Raw genomic sequence first — 21,293 nt, 5'->3', positions numbered from 1 at the left:
GATGTTTATAAATATCTTTTTATGTTACAATACTAGTAGCCATGCTGTCATATAAAACTGGTCAGCTGTCATAGCCTCTTATTTTTAAGAGTCCCTGCTTTTATGTAGAATGCCATAGGCTACAGAATATGTCTTCAGTTAATGTGCTTCTCGCATAACAGTATTATGTTATGTGGTGCTTAACACTGTGTCTTTCATTTGCGTAAAAGGGGGCATTGATTTGGCATTTTAGCCAAAATGACTGGATTCATGTAAAAGTATACAGGAAAATTAAGTACAGTGAAACTTTACATAAAAGTTGCTCAGATTACTGAGTCTTGACAAGAGTGTTTGGGTGAGTACCCTAGGTTTTGAGAGCTATGGAAATATCACTGATTCTGGACAGTACAGAAACTCTGGCCAAATATATGTCATCAGACATCTTGCGTTGAGATTTGGCTGTGGACTGCACTTAAGATTTTGTTAATTTTTTGGTAGATGACTTAGATTTTGGAACTGATTAAACACTTTTTTCTGGGGTTGAATATAGTGCAGCTCTGACAGTGGGAATTCATCGCTCCTCTGCTCTTTAACTGGCTGACAGAAAACATAATTACTGTTTGTTGATGCAAATCCACATTAATTTACTGTGCTCAGAGGTCCATGTGCACAGTGACTTGTGAAAACAAGACTCATGTCAGTGGCTGAGGTAGTCTTTATCCTTCTTGTTTGAACTCTACGCACAAGCTAGCGGTGTCAAAAAAGTGCTCCTTCAGTACTGGTAACTTTTCAGTTCTATGGTCTGTTGTCTTGTATGTTATACATATGTACTAGAGCATAACAGAGATATGCTTCATATTTAATAACTCTTACTGCTGACTTCAAATCATTGTAACAATAAACATGTCTGCAAATCGTTGGCCTGGTCTCATCATGAGATTTCAAAAAGTTAGTGCTCTGTTCAGTAAAGCATAAAACCACAGATCTTGCCAAGTATGATATAATTTCATAAAAACACCACTAAACCACCATCCTCTTGTACAAGAGTCAACCTCAGTAACTTTAAGTTCTAAATTCTGGAGTGGTATCTCTTCCGTTCCAACCTCTTACTGCAAACACAGAAATAACACTTCAAGCACGGTATACTGAAGGAAAACTTACTGCTTTTCTGAAATCATGATGTGCAGCAGAGAGGGCTTTCATGCTTTCTGTCAGAAACTAGCATATGGTTTTGGTATATTGCTGCATAACAGCACTTACTTGTATACTGTTGCATTAAACATTTTAATATATAATTTAAATCCATTAGCCAGCTGAGATTGATGACTTGGCCTTAGCATGCTTTATTAAAAGCCTTTGCCAAAGCTGTTTGAATTCTCATACATATTCGGGTGTCAGAAACATCCAACTGTGAACAATTCTCAAAGCAGATGAAGGCGTTTTGTGGTTGTGTTGCCTGTGTCTGCACCAGTTCATCCCTCTACCAACCTTAGCAAGGTTTGACAGTTTTAGCCAACCTCAATGAGACTCGACAGAACAGTGAGTCCACAAAGATTCCTGCAAGTGCTGTGGTGGTCAGTAGGTCGGTAGAGGGGCGAATCCTAAACCAGCGACCTTCTGGGAGAAAATGTCCTTGATCCTTGGGGAGCAGCATTGGCCCCGTGGCCAGTGACAGATCAGTGCCTGTGGCCTCTGCAGCCAGCTCGGATGTGGCTCTCCCTGATGCTTGGGCCATCAGCTTCTATCCCCATGCAGATTGCACGGGGGTCATGTGAAGAAGGGGATGTGGGAATGAACGGGATGCAGACTGCTGAAAATCAGACCTTTTTGGCACCACTGCTCACTGAACAATTAGTTATTCCTTACGCTGTGGTTTTAAAGCAGCCTGTATAAATCTCTGTGCGTGACTGCCTGTTTGCCAGTATTGCAGGAACTTACTTGTGGTGTGCCAGCTCTGCAAACCTTAGAACCGGGATACGCAGGCAGTGAGAGACAGTTCATCGAGTGAATCCAGCTAATGGAATATTGACTCAGACCTAGGGAATTGCATTAAATAGTAGGGGGAAGCTATATTAGATGAAGGGTGTACAGGATTCTATTTCTGGAACAAAAAGGCAGAATAATACAGAATGTTACAGAGGGAGATTAACTTTTCCCCAATAAATGCAAAAAAGTACTATACCTCTAACATAAAATTTTAATTTCTTTAAAAAAACCCAAAACCTCAGTCATATATGGAAATTTTCTTGGTTTGTTCATGTGTTCAAAGTCTTAAGCATCAAAGGAATTTTTGTCTCTGTAATGGTCCATGTGAAATACAGTGGTAAATCTTGATCTTTTAATAAAAATAATTGTATTACTATACTTCTATAGTATTTTAAATAATTAGGTATAAACAATATTATAAACATTTTAAACTAGCTTTTAATTTTTTTCTGAGGCTGTATATTTTTTCCACTGGAAATGATTACATTTTATTTATTGCTTATGTGTTTCATTTGCAAAATCTTCTTTCCCTTGCAGAAAGCAATAGTTCATTTTTTTTTTTCTTTAGGATCCTGATTTGAAACCTGTACTACATGATGCAATGTGTGTTATATTGCACCAGTAGCACGCGCTATACTCTAGAGATTCTCTGTGCTAATGAAATGCAGGGAGTACGTCAGTGTCAGCTAAAAATGATGACGTTTTTCCCTATGATGGAAAAAACTGAAAATTTGCTTTTCTCATTTTCAAGGAGCAATTTCTTTCATAAATTCCCAGTAAGTTATTTTTCATACCCCTCTGTGTTGCAGTATCAATTGCTATAAGCTGCCTGAATGCCTGAGTAATTATCTGTGATCAGTTATTGTTATAAATAAATTCATGTTCGTGCAAATATATACACGTGCATATTCATGTAACTGTTGTTGACTGTGAGTTGCTTGAGCAGCCTTCAGCAAATTAACAATAAAAGTAAATTAACATTTTTCATGTTCTCATTAATGCCTGTTCAAAAGAATCTTGTTACTAATTTAATGTCATATGCTTCTCTCTAAATTGTTATGAATATGTCACATATCTTTCCTGAATGAATATAATTTTTACGTGGAACTACCAATTCTGCAAGAACCTAAACTGAATATCTGACCTAAGTGAAACGATCAGTGTCGACATTTTATTTCCAAAAGACAAGCCTATCATTTATTCTCTGAACTTTGAATAATTCACCACTGTTTAAAATTCTAATTTTGTGTTACCTGCTGAATCTCTTATCCTCTGTAATCTTGCATTTCTGTCTACATTCATTTTAAGAGGTACTTAAAAATTTGAAAAAATGAGACTTCCTATGATCAGAGCGTCGGTTCTTACACAAATCTATGATTAGTATGACATAAATAGCAAAGTTTAGTTGGTCACAAGGTGTTGGTAACAAATAACAAAGGTCGGTGGTTATTGGGCAGTGTACTACATGTGTACGGCTCGTTAGATTTTGCTGAGAAGGATGCAGCACGTGAATAAAGGTCAGAGAATACTGGAAAGGCAAAGTAAAGGCTTGAGATATTTGGCCTTGAAATCAGGACAGTGGAGTTCCCTGGACTGGCAACAGGAGGTTTAAAGAAGAATTTGAGTGTAATTTAGGTATTTCTGAGAGACATAATGTATTGGCAGTAGCACGCAGCATGGTGCACACTGGGCAACAACAATTGCAGTCATGGTAATGGCTAATGCAGGCAATATCTGGTCATTTTTAAAAGTTAGCAGATCATGGTGGAATATATTTTTGGAGGTAATAGCTACTAGGTCACCCTTTGGTCTTGTTTATTTACCACTGCATCCGCAGTCAGCAGATTCCACATAGCTTGTTTTCATACGCATATGGAAGAGGTCAAGCCATCACAGATGTCTGGCTTACATATGGTTTTTTAATTGAAGCCATATGCAGATCAATCCTTACTTAATACTGAAGTAAGGTAATTGGAGACAATTTATCTTGTGATGCAAAAGAAGCCACAAAATAGACTTAACTTCCTTCATCCTCTCAGGTCTTGCTTTTGTGCCTACCAGAAAAGAAATGCTGCCACTTTTTTTTCGTACTGGTGTTTTTTCTGAGAGTGAACACTGAAGCTATTAAATATGCGCAGATATTGGCTTGACAGAGGACAAATCCTGTATGGATGGTGCAGTATGTTCACCGTTTTGTGTCAGTATGTTTATGAGAAGGTGTCATTATGTCATGCCGCTGTAATAGTAAGGTTTTTCTCAAAAATATGAGAAAACATTAATTGCATTTTGACACGGAGAAATTTTTTTACATGCAAATTCACTTCCAGGGAGTTTAGATCTAAACTTTTAGTGAAGATAGAGTTGAGCAGAAAATGAGAATTAGAAATGCAGTGGGAGAGCAGTTATGAACGGCTCAGAGGGATGCTGCTGAAGTTCAAAGGAAAAGTAGTAAAAGCATTCTCTCTCAGATGAACTAAAGTACTGTTTAAGCATAGGTTAGGATCAGTCTCTCCTGGTTCTGGAACTGATGGGTCATTGCTTCCGCAGAAATAACTCCCTTGGTGGCTCAGAGGGGTGAATGACCGTGCTCCGTTGTACAGCTGAAATGAGACAGGATCCCTTCTCTTAAAAGTTTCATTTTTTTAAAGCTTTTGTAAGTGCGGGCATTAAATATGCAAATAGCTCTTTCGATGTTTTAGGTGATTCCAAAAAAAAAAAAAAAAAGTAGAATATATAAACCGGCTAATCCCCAGTATGGTTTTAGTCCCATTCTATTTGTTTTGTCAGACAACTTCAATGTAACAAATATGTTACATCTAGATCATATACTTTTTATCTAGAAAATACAAAAGCTTGTTTTTGAGTGCAATAATGTTTAATAAAATCTTAAAACATCCTTCTTTCCTTCTATGGTCCCTGCTACACACCTCAAGTCTAGGTTATGGTTTTAGTCATTTATTAAACAGGAATACATATATATGACATATAGCAAGGCATAGGTGTTTAGACTATTTAAAACCAGAAAAAAATTCAAGTGCTTGCTGAGTAATCTAAAACTGTGAAGAATAGAAAAAGGTTTTGCAGATGAATAAATAAATAAAATATCTTCAAGGTGTAGAGAAAATAAAAGGAAGAAAAAAATATGGAAACATAAAGAAGTTAAGGTATTCCTTGAACACGGCCAGCAGATTGAGTGTCATGATCTTTAACAATATGTTTGGGCATATTACAAAGCAAACCTTCTGTATGTTGAAGGTCTCTCGGACCAGTGGCCTGAGTCATCTGGGACCAGACGATGTGATCGAGGCATTTTTATTTGCATAAAAGTACACTTTCTTTATACCTGACATTATTACGGCAATATGCAGTCTACATCATTGAAAAGCAGCTTTCGTGTTTTCGCAGATCTTAACCAAAAATTACACTGATGCTGTTGTGGTGTGCTGGCTCATACTGTGTGACCCCATAGTGTGGTGAGGTATAATCTTTTTAGGAAAATGCCCACTTCTCACACTGATTAGCCTGACAGAGATACTTGTGTATTTGATTTGTGTAATGTTGTAGGACATTTTTAAGTGTCTGTGCTGTATGTAATGAATTCAATTTTCTCATACCTTTTTGTGGTTTAGATACTTGTACCTTGGTAATATATTCTCACTCTCTCCATAGATAGACATGTATATGTATGTAAACAGAAACATTAAGATGTTCCAGTTTATTCAACCTTACCCAATTAGAGAGAGTATTTGGATATTACAGAATTTAAATCACGTTGACTTCATTAGGATTAAGCAGACCAAGAAGGCTCAACGCAGTTTGTTCAGAGAACTGGAGCAAGAGCTACAATGTAAAAGCTACTTTAAGAATGTTTCGGCAGGAGATAAGGGCACAGGTTAATTCTTGGTCATCCTGACCATTTCACAGTAGAAACCAGTGCACTGTGCGGTTTTAGCCTGGCGTATAGTGGGTCAAGTCTGGTCATAATTAGTGACCCTTTGGAGATCCACGAACAGCAGATCTGCATGCTGTGTCCGCGGTCTTACCTTGCCACCTTTTTTCCATAGTCATTCCCAGCACCAGACTAGCCATATATTTCTCATGTCTTCAGAGAGGTACCTGCAGCAACATAACCTCATCCTCCGCTTTTCTCTAGCGCGGTTCCTCTTGCCAGTCGTTTGACTCTCTTAATACTTAAAGATGATGATAGCAATTTATTTAAATACCATATTCTGGAAAAAAAAAATCTTCAGAGGCTGGGCTTATGGCCTTTTTGAGTCTGATTTTTAAAGGGAAGACTCTCATGTTCTAATTCTTATCTGAAATCAGAAACGCATGGCTTTTTTAACAACATTACTTTTCAGGGCACCTTAATTATGCTTGATTACATTTATACATATCAATTACAATGGAAACGCTAAAGCTTCTCCTGGAAGTGAAAAATATAATGCAAATGTTAACTTTTAAAATAAGGTTAACATATTTAATCTTGGCACTATCTACTTAATGTATCTATTTACAAGATAATAGGAAGGCACATGAAATGCTTAGAAGCACTGTGACAAGTTCCCAATTACAGACTCGGGAGACAAGAAAGAATTGTGACCCAATTTGCTCTGAAAGGTAGGATAATTATAATGGAAGGGAGCACAAGAGGGAGGAAAGGTACGCATAGAAAAGAATTGAGGTGTTTCAGGTAATAGGGTCTAATTTGTATTATGATGTTTCATATTTGCATAGTATTACCATAGTTATTAATAAATGCCATTCTTCTATTTTTATGGAATATCATTGTGCACATAGACTAGGTTATGATACTGCAGTTTAACTGTCATAATAAACTGATAGGGAAACGTTATTAAAGGTAGCGAGAAGGATTGTTTTTATTATGTGGTGTTGCTATTTTACTGATTTAGAATGACAAGAGCTTTTAAAGAAAAAGATGAAACAAATTTGGATGGTGTTTTACTTGAACTGCAGTCCCCGGCCATTGAGATAGAATGCATTTGCTTAATACATTTATAGTTTGCAAAACAACAGGGGCTAGGTTTTTATATATTTTTAAAATATATAAATTATTGCATATTTTAGTGTAAGTAGCATATATGAAGATGCGTCCTCTATATTTTCCCTTCCCTAATGTAGAGCAAAGCAAATTTTTTCAGTCAGCTAGGCTTCTTCTGTAATTTGGGAATTTGATCCTGATTAGTTTCAAAAGAGATAGAACTTCGTGTGTTAATATATTTCTGTGTGCAGTACAGCACCTCCTTGCTATGAAGTGACTGGAATGGCCATTATAATAATAATTCCACTAGACGTTTCCTACAGACAGATAAGTGAAACTGTGCAGAAGTGGGGGGTTGTGATAAGACATCCTGAGAATTAGGTCGTGTTGGGTTCAGTTGCCTCTTACTCGGGTGCCTCGCTCCTTTGCTCATATCATATGTGATTATGATCATTACCCAATTAAAAGACTACTGCGCAGCGACAAGTCTGACGCTGTATGAACTACATCTGACACAGAGTTTCCTTAATAAAACTTAGACTGTTCCTTTGATTTATGTTGTTTAACTTTTTCATTAAGTGTTGTTAAAACTTGCATTTTATTATAATCATTGTCCCATTTTTACCATTCAGGAAATGTGTTCAGTTTTAGGTTCCAGTGTCTAGACCTGAACTTGTACACTGGGTCATATGATGAGTAGTGGATTGTGTTAGTTGGTTTTAGATGGAGGATGTTTTTAGGCATCATATAAGACTGGTCTTAGGTTAAGATTGGAGTGAGGTGTTTTTGAAGGATGGACTATTAGATGATTAAGGAACTGGCTGGGTGACCACATCCAAAGAGTTACAGTCAGTGGCTCAATCCCACGGGGGTGGTGAAACACTAACACAGGTTGCCTGGAGAAGCTGTGGATGCCCCATCACTGGGAGTGTTCAGTGTCAGGTTGGACGGGGCTTTGAGCAGCCTGGTGTAGTGAAAGATGTCCCTGCCCATGGCCGGGGGTTGAATTTAGATGATCTTTAGAAGGTCCCTTCCAACCCAAACCATTCTGTGATTCTAAACAAGACCTCAGCTCTGAGCTTTCGGACACTGGTAATCAGCAAACGGTCGCAGGCAATGAAGCATTTTCCCCGGGGCTGGGTATGCAGTGTACTTAGCACAGTGATTAAAAAAAGACCCCAGTATGCTGTAAGCACTTGTTATGCCAAAGGTGTAGCTGTTAGCAGATTGCAAGTCCACTATTTTTTTCCCTATATGCATACCACTCCAGCAGACCTGTAGCACTGTCAAATATAATACACTAATTACAAGGTGTAATTTATTCTTTCAGCTCAATTTACGACACCTCAGTTAACATATATCCTGGTTTCGGCTGGGGTAGGGTTAATTTTCCTGCCGGGTTAAACCACAACAATGTAGAATAGCAGTCTAGATCTTATAGCGCTTTATCTGAAATCTGCAATAAATACTTAGTGTGTCATATTCTGTGGAACCAAGGTTTAATGCATGCTTTTAATTTAGTATTTTTAAATGTTATAGTAAGACTTGTTTACTTGTTAAGATAATTTCAAAACAAAGACTTTTGTGATTTACATAGAAAATTTATTCTACCTCCTTCAAATTGTTATTCGTATAAAGAATATTTAGCACATAAATACTTTTTAAAGAGGAAAAAATTACATGCCTGACTGAAATGCAATGCCTCACATACTTCGACTTTGTACTATTTTGATAACTTCACTTTTAAGTTATGTCATCAAAATATCACCACAAAATTTTAACAGATCTACCTGATGAAAGCAAAGTAATGTTTCTAGGCACAAGTATTTTTGAATTAGCATTCTACTGCATTTTCTGTTAGCCTCTTAACCTTTAAAAACATACCTCCAGAAAGGAAATTAAAAAAACAAGTGGTTTGATGCTTTTCATTCTATTTAGGTGTCAGAACTATTAATGCTAAAATCACAGTGTATGATTAATCTGAATTTTTGCTTTTATTGAACAGGCTGTGTTTACCTGTTTTTATTCATAGTGCTAAATGCCTATATGCTATCACAAGCACTGATTTTCGTTGCGAAGATACGGCCTTTGCTGGAGCAGCATACACAGCGATGTAGACAGCAGGGAGTTGTAAGATCCCATCTGGCACGTGGTGTTTTCCCAAAGGAGATCCCAAAAGCCCAGAGCTGCTTTGGGGAATTTTCTTTCCTTGTCATCTCAGAGCCCCGTGCTGCAACCGTGCCCCAGGGAGGCAGGTGGGGAGAGGTCTCCTGCTGTCCTACGGAGAGCGTGTGTCTGTGTGTCCGTGGGGAGCAGGCGGGCTGGAAGGGACCAGACCTGATTTCCCAGCTGGAGAGGGGCAGAGCATCCCCACAGAGCTGCATCAGATGACACAAGTCCACAATAACTTTAAGTCAATTTATGGGTAATCTGAGAATGGGTCGAAAACCAGTCCGTAGTGGGGAAGATGTGCCTGCAGATTGAGCTTTTAAATTCATTTCCTAATCCTGCTCACCACCCAGTGGTGCTGAGACTTGGGAAGAGAGCATGGCAGTGTCTTGCCATGGTGGTTCACAAATATGTCAGCTTAAAGCCACGGGGAAACTGAGCCCTGGGGAGGAGCGGAGTGTGCCATGAGTCCGGATGTGCCGCCTTCAGGGCAGGCTGGGAAGGGAGCGGGGATGGCTAAGGCCATCCCTGCCTGTTCAGGGCAGGGTGACACTCCCAGGGGCAAAGGGATGTCTACTGCCTGGGTTTGTTAATGGTCCTGAGCTGCTGTTGTCCGAAACCAAGGCCTGCAGCGAGGGCTACCGCGGTAGCCATACTGATAAATTGGGGGGATTCTGTAAGCTTACCCATGAAACATAAAAATGGGATCGAGGCACAATATTTAGGTTGTGGTATTTTAGATGCCTTAACGTGGTGAGTTTCATGTAAGCTGCTTGAATTTCAGTCAGGGTTGGTTCCTTTAATCTCCTCAGTCAGATCTACTGCTCTGCACTTTTATTTCTCTGAACCTCACAGTTCAGTGAAAATTGTAATGTTCTTAAAATATCACCTCCAGGAAAAGCTGTAGATGCATCCATGTGTTTGTACATATTTATACATATATTGCACCGCCTACTTACATGAATGAAACATGAAGAAAACCTGCTATAATTAAAAATAAACCTGTTTTTAAGGTAAGTTAAGGTAATTACTTATACAATATAAACTATTTAGCTAAAATTATACCATGTCAAATAAATTTCAATGTGCATACAATTTTCTGTCTCTGTATGTCACGTTATAACAAAACAATTCCATTATATTAGTGCCTTTAGGGATATAATGCTGGGGTTTTTCCACAGAAGAAATAAACTCTTACGTTGCAGGTATTTCTTGCTCTGCTCTTGATCTTCAGGTGATAGTGTTTACTAAAATTGATTAGTAATTATTTTTTTCCATTGTACTTGTTATTTTTTATTTTAATGATTGCTACAATAATTTGGCCTATTTTATCTTGGTAGCTAAAAATTTCACAGATAGTTTTATTAGCATAAAATACTAATTTGTGGTGTTATTACATACATGCAATAAGATATGAAAGCACCCTAAGCCATGGCTGAAGATTGTTTTCACTCCTCTTCTTTGAATATGTAAAAACCACAGGTGTTATATTGTAAGATGGATAAAAACGTGTACTCAGTTACTCAATTTGCCCACTGTCTTTTAAAAAATGGAACTTCATACCAGGATGTAGGTACAAAACAAGCAGAGCTTTTAGCTGGAATCGTGATACCGGCCCAGAGCGGGAGGGTTCATTGTCACGGTGTATTTAGCTATTTCTGCATTTTGCATTTGTGACTTAAAAGGGGAGAAATATCTGTTTGGATGCAGATTTCCTGTTTTTCAATTTCCAATTTAACTACATGGAATATTCACAACGTCTCTCTTACATCTTCCACTCTGCGCTGCTAAAAGCAACAATCTATTTCAGGTTGTTCAAAGAAACTGGTATTCTCTCCTGTCTTCTGAGTTCTGGTGTTTCTGACAACAGCCGCCTGTTTTTTCTGTACTTCGAAAAAACCCGATCAACTGCAAAAGCCCTGGAGGCGATCTGTCCCGTCTCTTGCCTCTCACCACCCTACAATAACCCTGATCGCTAGGAACACCCAAACAGGCATCTCAGCTGAACGGGAGAGGGGAACTAGGGGGATGGCAGGAATCCTCACTGATAGTTTGAAAATCAGAGAATTAGAGAATGAAATTGCTAAAACTGAAAACTCTGTTTTACAGACAGCAAGCAGACTTATGCTTAAGCCTAAGACTGTTGTACGTCTCACTAACAAGTGTCCCTTTAAGCACAGCTTCATCTTGGCATTATTACTAATGTTGTTATTCTTTAATAAGCTTGTCTGGCTCTGATCTCACATTCGTGTTCAATTTCTACCTCTTGAAATCCTTCCTTCCAACTCCTGTCATTGAGCAGGGCATCAGGAATTGCTGAGCTCCAGCCTAAATTATGCTACCGAATCAGCCTGTCCCTGAGCATATCGGATAATCTCTATGTAACTCTTTTGTGGGAAGGTAATAATGCTATGGTATATTACACTCAGTGCACAGACAGAATTTCTTACGGTTTGAACAGTGCTTTTCTGTGAGGAAGCTTAAGTAAACATTGCATAGATTTACCAGTGACATCTTCCTGTGTTCAAGATTTGCTGTTACTGTGGCCCATTCTCCCAGCAGGTTCCCTTTCTGCCGTATACCTGTCAAGCCTGTTTTACTGAAACAGAGCGTGGTCAGCTTTAGTCTACTTTGTCTTCTCACTAAGCAGCTTCATGATCAAGATTTTGTGATAATTTGACAACTGCGTGGCTGTATAGTTCTTCCAGACAGACAGCATTTGGGGTCACTTTAAAAGTCGGTATTCATTCCCTAAACCTTTATGTCCATTTCTACAAATAGGGCAATTTGGTAAAAATCATGATGCAACAACCTTAAGCATGGTGAAACAAAATCAGGGAATGGAGCAAACCTTGCTTGGGTTTGTTTTTGTTTTTTTTTCCCCCCTCCTCTTGGTATAAAAAATAATCCTGACTATGCTAATGGCACCCTGTTGTCCCTTTTAGAGGTTTTTTTCCTTTTCTTTTTTTCCCTCTCCCTTTCTTTTTAACCCAGAAATTATATCTGGGATTTACTGTGCAAGGCAGAAATCACCTGCCAGCAGACAGAATTTTACAGGCTCAGGAGCATCGTTTCTATGGTGTGTCTCACAATAACAGCACATATTTAACACAGCGAGAGCAGAATATATGGCTGTGAAAACTGAAGTCTGATATGGTAGCTGTGATAATGATTTAGTCTGGCAGGTTTGAGACTATCTCAGCATCATGCAGATGAGATGCCTACAGGAATTAGAAGAGGTCTGGATACTTGCAGCGTCACGTATACAGAACAAGGCTGCCCACCTACTCGCTCATTATCATAAACTGCAACTTTTCCGTCTGTGTTTTCAAGCATGTTCACTGGATCGTAATTAATGCAGTTTAAATCTGTGTGTGTGCCCACTTGTTTGCTCTTTTCTCCTCTGGAACAATCTCTTTTATATCCCTTCACCTTGGGATGTGAAAGACTGGGGAAGCCTGAGAGGGGCCGTAGCTTCCTTCAGTAGTTTCCTAAAGCAGTGCCATAGTTGATTATGGTTGTTTCATTTAAAAATTAAGATCTTGGATTTGAGGCAAGCTTAAATTTAGAGCAATAGAATATCTCTGTCTTCTACAGAGATAGTGATTCACTGACATTTTTGTAATATTTTTATCTTTTCCCCTTTATTGTGACTTGCTAAGTCTCAGCTAACCCACTAACTTGCATTAGCACTTCTACTGTGCTGAAAAACCTCCTTTCATCTCCTGATTATCTTTATGGACATATTTTATCTATGGTTTGGTATATTTTAAATCTTATATTGGTATTAACTGAGCTTGCCATCAACATGTTCATTAATAAACTTTAAGACAAAACAAAGAACTTGCTCACTAGGTGAATTTCCTCAAACACATTTTCTGTTCAATTCTCTGTGTTTTCCAGTGACTTGAGAAGATCTCCCCAGTTGATTACACCGCTAGAATCCAGCATACTTTCTTCAAAATTCAGGCATTTATTCTCTGGTGAAAGTGTACTGGCTTTTATAGATTCATGGATCAAACTCTTCCCTTTCCTGCTTGGCTTTTCTCGAAAGTAAACAGACAGGTTACCAGAGCTTTTATGCAATAATGAATTATTGGGAGAAACATTTTCTGCTTGTTTCCACAAGGATAACCAAAGTTGGACTTGGAAATAAAACCAGGATGATCTGGTTTATCATCTTTATAATGTGGTGTTGAGCATACAAAATGACACTGTTTCTGAGGGGAAACCAAGCACTGCCTAGCTGGTTGCTAGCTGGGGGAGGCATCCCAACACCTCCACGTACCCATCACGGCACAAATAGAGGTTGAGGAAAAAGAATAGAGCAGGGGAGGGAAATCTGGGTTCAACTCAGTCTGTTTGAGGCTTTTTATGTGAATTTGAGTGAATTATTTATTGTATATGGGCTGAGATATCTTTGTGCTTGTTACCTGTGTCTTAAGTGGGGAATTGGCTTGGTGATAAAAGGACAGAGACATGGATAAAGGAATGTGGCTAAAGGGAAGAGGGACTTGGGTGTGGAAAACTTTACTTAGATTAAGACCCCACCCACCCACCCACCCCGTCAGAATTAGAATAGTGGAAGAAAATCCATAAAGAACTGTTACATACGAAGAGACTGCCACTGGCGGAAGCCTCCGAACCACTAAGAGCTGTTACTAAGTGCCTGCTCTGTGCTCAGATTCCTCCCTACGCAGTCATTGGAAACAGGAGTACCATGTCTTTGCTCTGCCATGATTTGACTGTTCCCATTACCTATAGGACAGCTGCTCCCCAACAATAGCAGGGGTCAGGAAATAATTTTCCTGTAAAAGCCTGTCACCAAGGCCTTATAAAACTGTATACTTCATTCACAGCATAAGTGAAAGGGAAGTTCTGCTAAGGCTAAGTTATTACAACTTAGTCAAGGGACTAACACAAATCTGAGCGAGAGCCGGTGCAGTGGGACTGCTGAAGACCTGCTCTCGGAGGTAGCAAAAGCACCGAGTGGTTGGCTGACACTGCACCGTAGTGTGTAGGGGATAGTGGACTGACTCATCTTCGCGGTCTGAAAACGGGAAAGACCTTGAGACCCAGTATATGAGGACTGGTTTTGCCTTCCCCTCAGTGACTCAGTTGGACCTGTGGGTTTGGGGTCTGTAGCATCGTGTTGATGACAGCCGTGGTGGTTGTGCTAACAGGGTGGATGCATCCTGTATGCTCTAAACAAAGTAGCCCGTTGCTTACTCTAACACCAGGCATCCGTAACTGCCCTGTCCTTTCAGCCGATACCATTCACAATGTTTAACCTCACAGTTCTGTTCATGCAGCTGACAACCCGCTATTTCACTTAATTGTGTATCATCTTCTTTCCTCTCAGAATTATGGTTTGGAGACCGAAAACCTGAGAACTCTGTCTCACAAGCTGAACGCCTCAGCCAAAAATCTTCAGAACTTTATAACGGGTAGAAGGAGGAGTGGCCATTATGACGGCAGGGCCTCCAGACGACTGCCAAATGATTTTCTTACCTCTGTAGTTGACCTGATTGGTGCTGCCAAGAACTTACTAGCCTGGCTGGACAGGTAATTTAATATTCCTTGATCCTTTATGCATGAGAATAAATCTTTGAGGGTTTTTTTGTGTTTGTTCTTTTTCTCTTGTACTCTTTTATTCTAATACTAAAATGGCAGTTCTGGAATTTTAGCTCTAAATTTTGTTTTGCAGATACCTCAAATATTGCTGGCAAAATGTAGTACCCTTTTCTGTCAGGAAGGTGTTAAGGTTTTCTCTAGTTAGTTTTTCAGGTTCTCTTCAGTCCGATAATATTTTGTGCAAAATGAATACTTTTGCACTATTCCAAGTTGGCATCTCACTGCCACAAGTGGTAACATCATCAGCAATTTCAGAAGGAAGGGTAAGGAAGTAAAGACTGTGAAGTTTGAACTGTCCTTCAGCCATCAAAAAGACGCAAAAAAAGCTGGAGTTGAAAAACTCAATTAAGAATATTAAAAAAAAAATAGTACTTGCTTAGTCTGAAAATTAAATTTTCTAATTAGAAGAGTTTTTATCAAGAGTAGGATTGATGTGTTAAGTACAGTTGTGGTATTGGTTAATTATCAACAATCAGCCACTAGGGTTTTTTTTTATTTACGAAGTAAGAATTTGATTAAAAGTATCTCTCTGAAGAAATGTAGTTAAAATTTTGACTGTGGAAAGACAGAAACCAAAACATAAAATAGCATCAGAGTGTTTATGTTTTGTTTCTCTTTCTTTGGAGTTATAGCAACAGATAGCTTTATCTTGAATCTGAATGCTCTTGAAGGTATAAATGGCACCACAGAAATCACAGTGAGAGTGAATCACCCTCCTTTATGGTATTTGTATAATCCTGGTGACATCTTCCTAACCTAATGCCAGCAGTCATATTCTCTCCAGCTATGACCGTGTCAGTTCTTATAAATTCAAATGGGGTCAGATTCAGCTAGAATTTGGAAAGCCTGAAGAAAACCGAGTGTGCAGGAAGCTGTTAGTGACTAAGTAGGCTTTACTTTGCTCTCTGAATTAAGGTGCTAACTGCTGCTGAAGAGTGATGTCATATTAGAAATGCTGTCTTTTTGATGAGCCGTACAAAGGAAATCTGGACTACTTACATTTATTTGGAAGCTCCTATTTCCACTTTCCACAAGAATGGTAACTTCTGATGTTCTGGCCAAAATCCAATTTACATCCTTCCTGCCTACGTTGTTTCTTGTTTCAAAGGCATGTTTTACCAAAGTTGTGTAACTTGCTGCTGGAGATTGGCATGACTAGGTGTTTCACATTTCTGTGGTGTGGAACTGGTGTCTATATTACACACATCTGCTTATGCTGTCATCGGGAGTTATAATTCTCAATGCCGTATAAACCTATCCTTCTTTTGTCACAGGTCTCCATTTGTCAGCGTGACAGAATACTCACTGCTGAAAAACAACATTGTTCAACTGTGCCTGGAACTAACAACCATTGTGCAACAGGTAGGAGTGGTTGTCTTCCGCTCTGGGTCCTCTTCATACTGTTGCTTAAAAACTGCAATAGTAAAAATATTGCTAAGCTTTTACTTCACCAGAAAAATTGTTTTAGCATTACCTCTCTGTTCTTTGCATAGTCTCTTTCTCTGGGAGTGATGGGAAGATTTTTGGACTTTGGTTATCGTCATATGCCTGGATAGATTGAAGGACAGTGTGAAGTTAAAAATAATCCACTTTTCTTCTGAGTAGACAACTTCATGTCAGGTTATCTGCCACCATGCAAGTGTTAAACAAAAGAAAGCCACAGTGGGAAACAGCTTAACTACTGCTAACAGTTTATTACAGATTAAAATATGAATGATCAAAAATCCTTCAGGAACAAGTTCTAACAATACATGCAAATATGTCCAGAACCTGTACTGTGGCTCTTCACTTAAAGGAGAGCCAGGTACACGAATGTTGTTTAGTGGTTGACATGAAATATTCATAACATTAAACAAACCAAATATGGAACAAATAAGGGTAGTAGTACTATCATCACTGATATTCATTAATTAATTGTGATATAGTACAGTCCACAGGTACATAAAATTAATGTATCTGGTCTGTAGCGCTACACAATACACAAATAATAATTGTCTCTGACAGTGTCTGCCCCTGAAGTGAGACCAGAGGTGACACACAGGTCCAGAAAGACTGAATAGAAATTTGTTTTAGAAATATTTACAGTAAGCTTCTCCTCTTGTGAGTAGATAAAAATATTGATGAGAGAAAATAGTGATATTGGAATACGTGGAGAGGTTAGAGAGCAGGCAGGACTGTCTTGGAATGAAGCAAAAGAGAAAGATGAAAGTACTGTGCGAGGGAAAGCAAGAAGAAAGCTTAGCTAAAGCTGTGGTTTTGTAGGCATCTTAAGCTGGCCCTGTCTCCAATATACAGGGCTCCATTGCCCGCCTCTGTCCTGTGCTGGCGCGGTTTTCCATGTAACCTCACAGTACAACTTATTTAATTTAGAGGGCTTCCTGGACTAGTAGCATTCTGCAAACTTGCCCCCCCTCCTGCCCCCCCCCCCCGCCTTCAATTTCATTTTAGTTCTTGGAAAAAAAGAACTAAGGCTGATAAACATCAATCTTTGTATTTTACACTATTATCCTTAATTTATAATATTCAGCTTTATTCCTTTTAGAAATGTTGTCCTTTATGCATTTTTGCAGTGCAAAACAAAGGTCCTATTTCTCTTTTTTTGGTTTAAAAATTCCTGTGTAGGCATTTAATTATTTATGTATCTTATTAAGCTTTCTCTTACAAGGTGTTTATAGCACTAGGCTATTTTTGATTTACAGACTAAGCAAAATGAACTTCTCCACAGTATAAAAAGTTCAGATTCTGATTCCGCCCTTCAGCTGATATTGCGCTTTGTTTGTGAGAGTTTGATTTTTCCCTGTGGTCTAGGTGAAAATAGTATAATCTTGAATTGCTGTCTCCATTTCTGTCGTTCATTTCACTGCTTTTGGCAGATGAAATTCAGTTCTCTGCCAGCAATAGCTTGGTTCTTTTTTTCAGTTCTTCAACTCCACTCCCAAAGCTGTCTTCCTTTTGACATCTTAAAAACAGTCTATCTTTTAGCATAAACTCTAAGACATTCCGAGATGACAAATGTTTTGCTAGTTCTTCAGGTCAGTTACAAATCAAGCTTTGTCTTTTCCTTATCTTATTGTTAGATCTGGGTTGTTTCATAGTCATCTATTAAGATCTTTTTACAGTATATTAAACTTAGCACCAGAAAGAGTAGATAAAACAAAATCATTCATAGGGTGGCACTTTTGCTGTTACTAAATCTGAGGAAAATTGATCTTAATGTATGAAAGCAGAAATGTCTCACCTAAACCAGAACTGCAGTCTTAACGGTAGGCTAAAATATGAATTGAAAGGCATAACTAATAGAAACCTAGATCTCAGATGCTTTCAGATACGCCTTGGTTTATGAATGACATAAACTTTAGATATCTAATTTAGCCAGTGTGAAAGGCTCAATCAAGGCTATGCGTTTGGCACATTAAGCGAGGAATGTCTTCAACCTGATGATTTACTTTGTGCAGAATTAACATGCTTTGTGTGCATAACTTACAGCTGCCACTCAAGGTGAACTTTCTAATTAAGGGGCATTACCATGTAACCTTAGTTTAATATAGACACTGCTTATGAATCCCCTTGCTAGGATGTGCTGTATGTCTCTGAGTCACACTCAGATCTAATCAGGAAGTAGCTTTTTTAGCTTTTAGGTCATGTTCTTTCTCTGTGTGAGTGTGAAGATGAGATCTTCGTTCAAAATTTAACCCAAACAGATGAACTGCAGGGTTGGATATTATTATTTACATACCATGGGAATGTTATGATGAATAGGCAGTCACTTGTTTATCTGTAAATAGTATCTTCTCATACTGGTTATAAGAACATTGATCTTTATACTCTAGCTTTAGAGAAGTTTTGTAGCTGTCCATTTATGCTTGGGAATGTACTTTATTCTACTCAGTTTTCTTATCCCTCATGATCTCACCTTCACTAAAATAAGTAGGGGAATTATAAAAGAATAGTATTATGCAGAAAGTCACAGGAGCATCCTGGTTTTGAGGTGCAATGTCCCATCAAAATGTGTTGATGATAATGTGCAAAAAAGCCTGTTAGATCAGAGTATTGCAAATGTTTGAGCTCTCTGTTGACTTCGTTTTGAAGTATAGCTTTAGCTTCAGGGTAGCCTAGCTCTCATTTTTGCTCTGAAAATGAATCCCCACAAGACTAACTTAACTGAATTTGGATTTGGTCATGCGATAGTGCCAAGGCTACCCTGGGGGAAAGATAACTGGAATGACTGAGGAAGAATAGGTTGAAATTTGGTTCATAAAATGTAGCCATTGGTTAATTTTTCATTGAGTAGAAAGGGTTTGCTAGTTCTACTAGAAGCTAGTATTCTGATTTTTTTTCCTGATTATGTCAAAGGTGTTTAAACCTGTGCTAGGTGCTTTTTGATACATGCATTAAACAAACAATCTCTAAGCGAAAAATTTGGCTGTATCTTACCAAAGAATGTCAGCACGACTCAGGCTAATTTTTTTTTCCAACAAAACCCAAAGAAATGTTGCTTGTTCTCCCCTTTATTAATGTGAATTAACCTCACTGGGGTAAATTCAGTGACTGTATCACAGATTTTTACACTGTCGTTAGTCAAACACTTTATTTTTAGGATGAAGCATATGGTTTTTTAAAGCTCTAGTTTGTAGTGCAATTGATAGAAATTGTTGATTCTTAATAGTTCTCTGTACCTGGTCTAATTTTTAAATTTGCCCTCCTCTGAGCAGGTGGTTGGACCAGATAACCTCCAGAGGTCCCTACCACCTGAATTATTTTGTGATTTAGCAACTGCCATTAAAAATGTGGGTGTTATTTTCAGGTTGAACTTTGCAGACTTTAGCTTTCAGCCCCTCAATCTTATTTTGCTTGCATTTTCTAAAGAACATTTTGTTACCAAACATCTGTTCCCTGTTTTGTAAATAGAGATTATGATCAAGTCTTTACCTTAATTAAACCAAGTAAAATAAATTACTTTAGTGTATTTACTGGTGGATAGTTGCCTAATTTCAGTGCAATCTTGTTCTTTTTAATGTATGAATTCCAGAAGAGTGTTTGATTTTATGTATGCAAGTGATATACTTTTTGAACATCATTTTGTCATATCCACCTTTCAAAGATTGCAGTAGATCATTACTACAGTGTTAAATTGGGAAATGACATTCAACTGGCTAACAACCCCAGGTTTTAAGTTCTCTTCCAAGCTGCTCATTTATAGGGGCTCTGTTTCTTTTCAGTAGTTGACTTAACTCATGCTGTTTCATTGTACTAAGTCAATGAATTAAATATTTACATATATTAGCCTTTTAATGTGTTAGTTAACTGTCCTCCCGACTTGTCATAAAACATTATGGTATCTGCAAATTTTGGTAGTCCTCACATTCTTTTCTTTCAAAATTATGAACTAAAATTATTAATATAGCGTGGGCGAGCACAAGTCCTACTGACCTTTTCTCTTTATGAATATTCAAAAGAATGCTGTTTGACTTTATCAGCGTTGTGAAAGTGTACTGTACCTCTGAAAAGTAGGATGTTCTGGACAGTGCAGAAGCTGCCTTGTATGCAATACTGCTGCTGTGACGATTTTTGTAATTCCTGTATTTAATCATTTTACAGAGAGGAAATAGGATGCAGGTACTAATTTTTTAAGAGTTTTTTAAACTCTAAGAAAAAAACATTTTAGCATGTCATCTTGCTTGTGGAGGATGTAGAAAGAATATCTCTATAACTATTATTTATTTTCTAAGAAAATAAGATCAAAATGCTGTAAGTCTTAGTCCTGGAAGGTTTTGGTTTTGTTCTTTGGTTTTGGTTTTTTTTTTTTAATGAGATCCCTAGTGCATTGCTATGTATCAGAGAAAAATAAATCAGAATAATATTGTGACCTACATATTTTAATATTTTAGTATAATATTGCAAGTGCTTTTAACCTTTCAGTTAAACTAGTCTGATGTATTTAAAGAAAAAGTCAATATGCATTTATTTTGGAAGGAATCCCGAAGCCATTAACATTTTTAATGCTAATGTAATCTTGAATGTGCAACATAAGTATAGCTAACATTAATTCTGCTCTACAAAACAGTAAAATTTCAGTTTTACTATACATAAGTCCTCTATTCTTTGACCTGAAGTAATTCAGTTTGTTCAGAATGAAGCTCATATTGTATTTCTAGCACAGAAATTAAAGGAATAATTTTAAAAGGAGCATTAGCTCTGAAATCAAGCTGTAAGCCCTCCTGTGATCATTTTGTTCTCTTGGTACTTGGAGGGTTAAAAGGAGATGGTGGATGTGCTGTTTGAAGTGTGTAAAACTTGTAGGAAAAACTGCCTTGGGCATTGCCAACCAAACTGACTAATTGAATTCTTTTTGTGTGCTATAGAAAATAACAGTATGAATACAGAAGAGACATCAAAGGGATACTTGACCATGAAATGCTAATATAAATTCTTCTCTGTGTTCCTTGGCACTCACAATCTTCTGATTTAAACTTTCTTGTTTGGTAACAATATTCTTTAAACTGTATTCACTTAGAAATTAATT

At 37.9% G+C, this 21,293-nt stretch overlaps 1 protein-coding gene across 1 annotated transcript in view; it reads left to right on the top strand.

Annotated features, from left to right (window-relative positions):
• LOC104130068 (connector enhancer of kinase suppressor of ras 2) overlaps window positions 1-21,293 on the top strand; it is a 205,563-nt gene that overhangs the window by 80,863 nt on the left and 103,407 nt on the right. The window contains exons 3-4 of the mRNA XM_035898667.1: window positions 14,499-14,701; window positions 16,045-16,132. Coding sequence (XP_035754560.1) covers window positions 14,499-14,701; window positions 16,045-16,132 — 291 coding nt within the window. The remainder of the gene's footprint in view (window positions 1-14,498; window positions 14,702-16,044; window positions 16,133-21,293) is intronic.

The sequence above is a fragment of the Egretta garzetta genome, unplaced genomic scaffold (assembly GCF_000687185.1).
Source record: "Egretta garzetta isolate BGI_Z169 unplaced genomic scaffold, ASM68718v1 scaffold220, whole genome shotgun sequence".
Taxonomy (NCBI): domain Eukaryota; kingdom Metazoa; phylum Chordata; class Aves; order Pelecaniformes; family Ardeidae; genus Egretta; species Egretta garzetta.
This window is presented reverse-complemented; position numbering and strand designations above follow the sequence as displayed.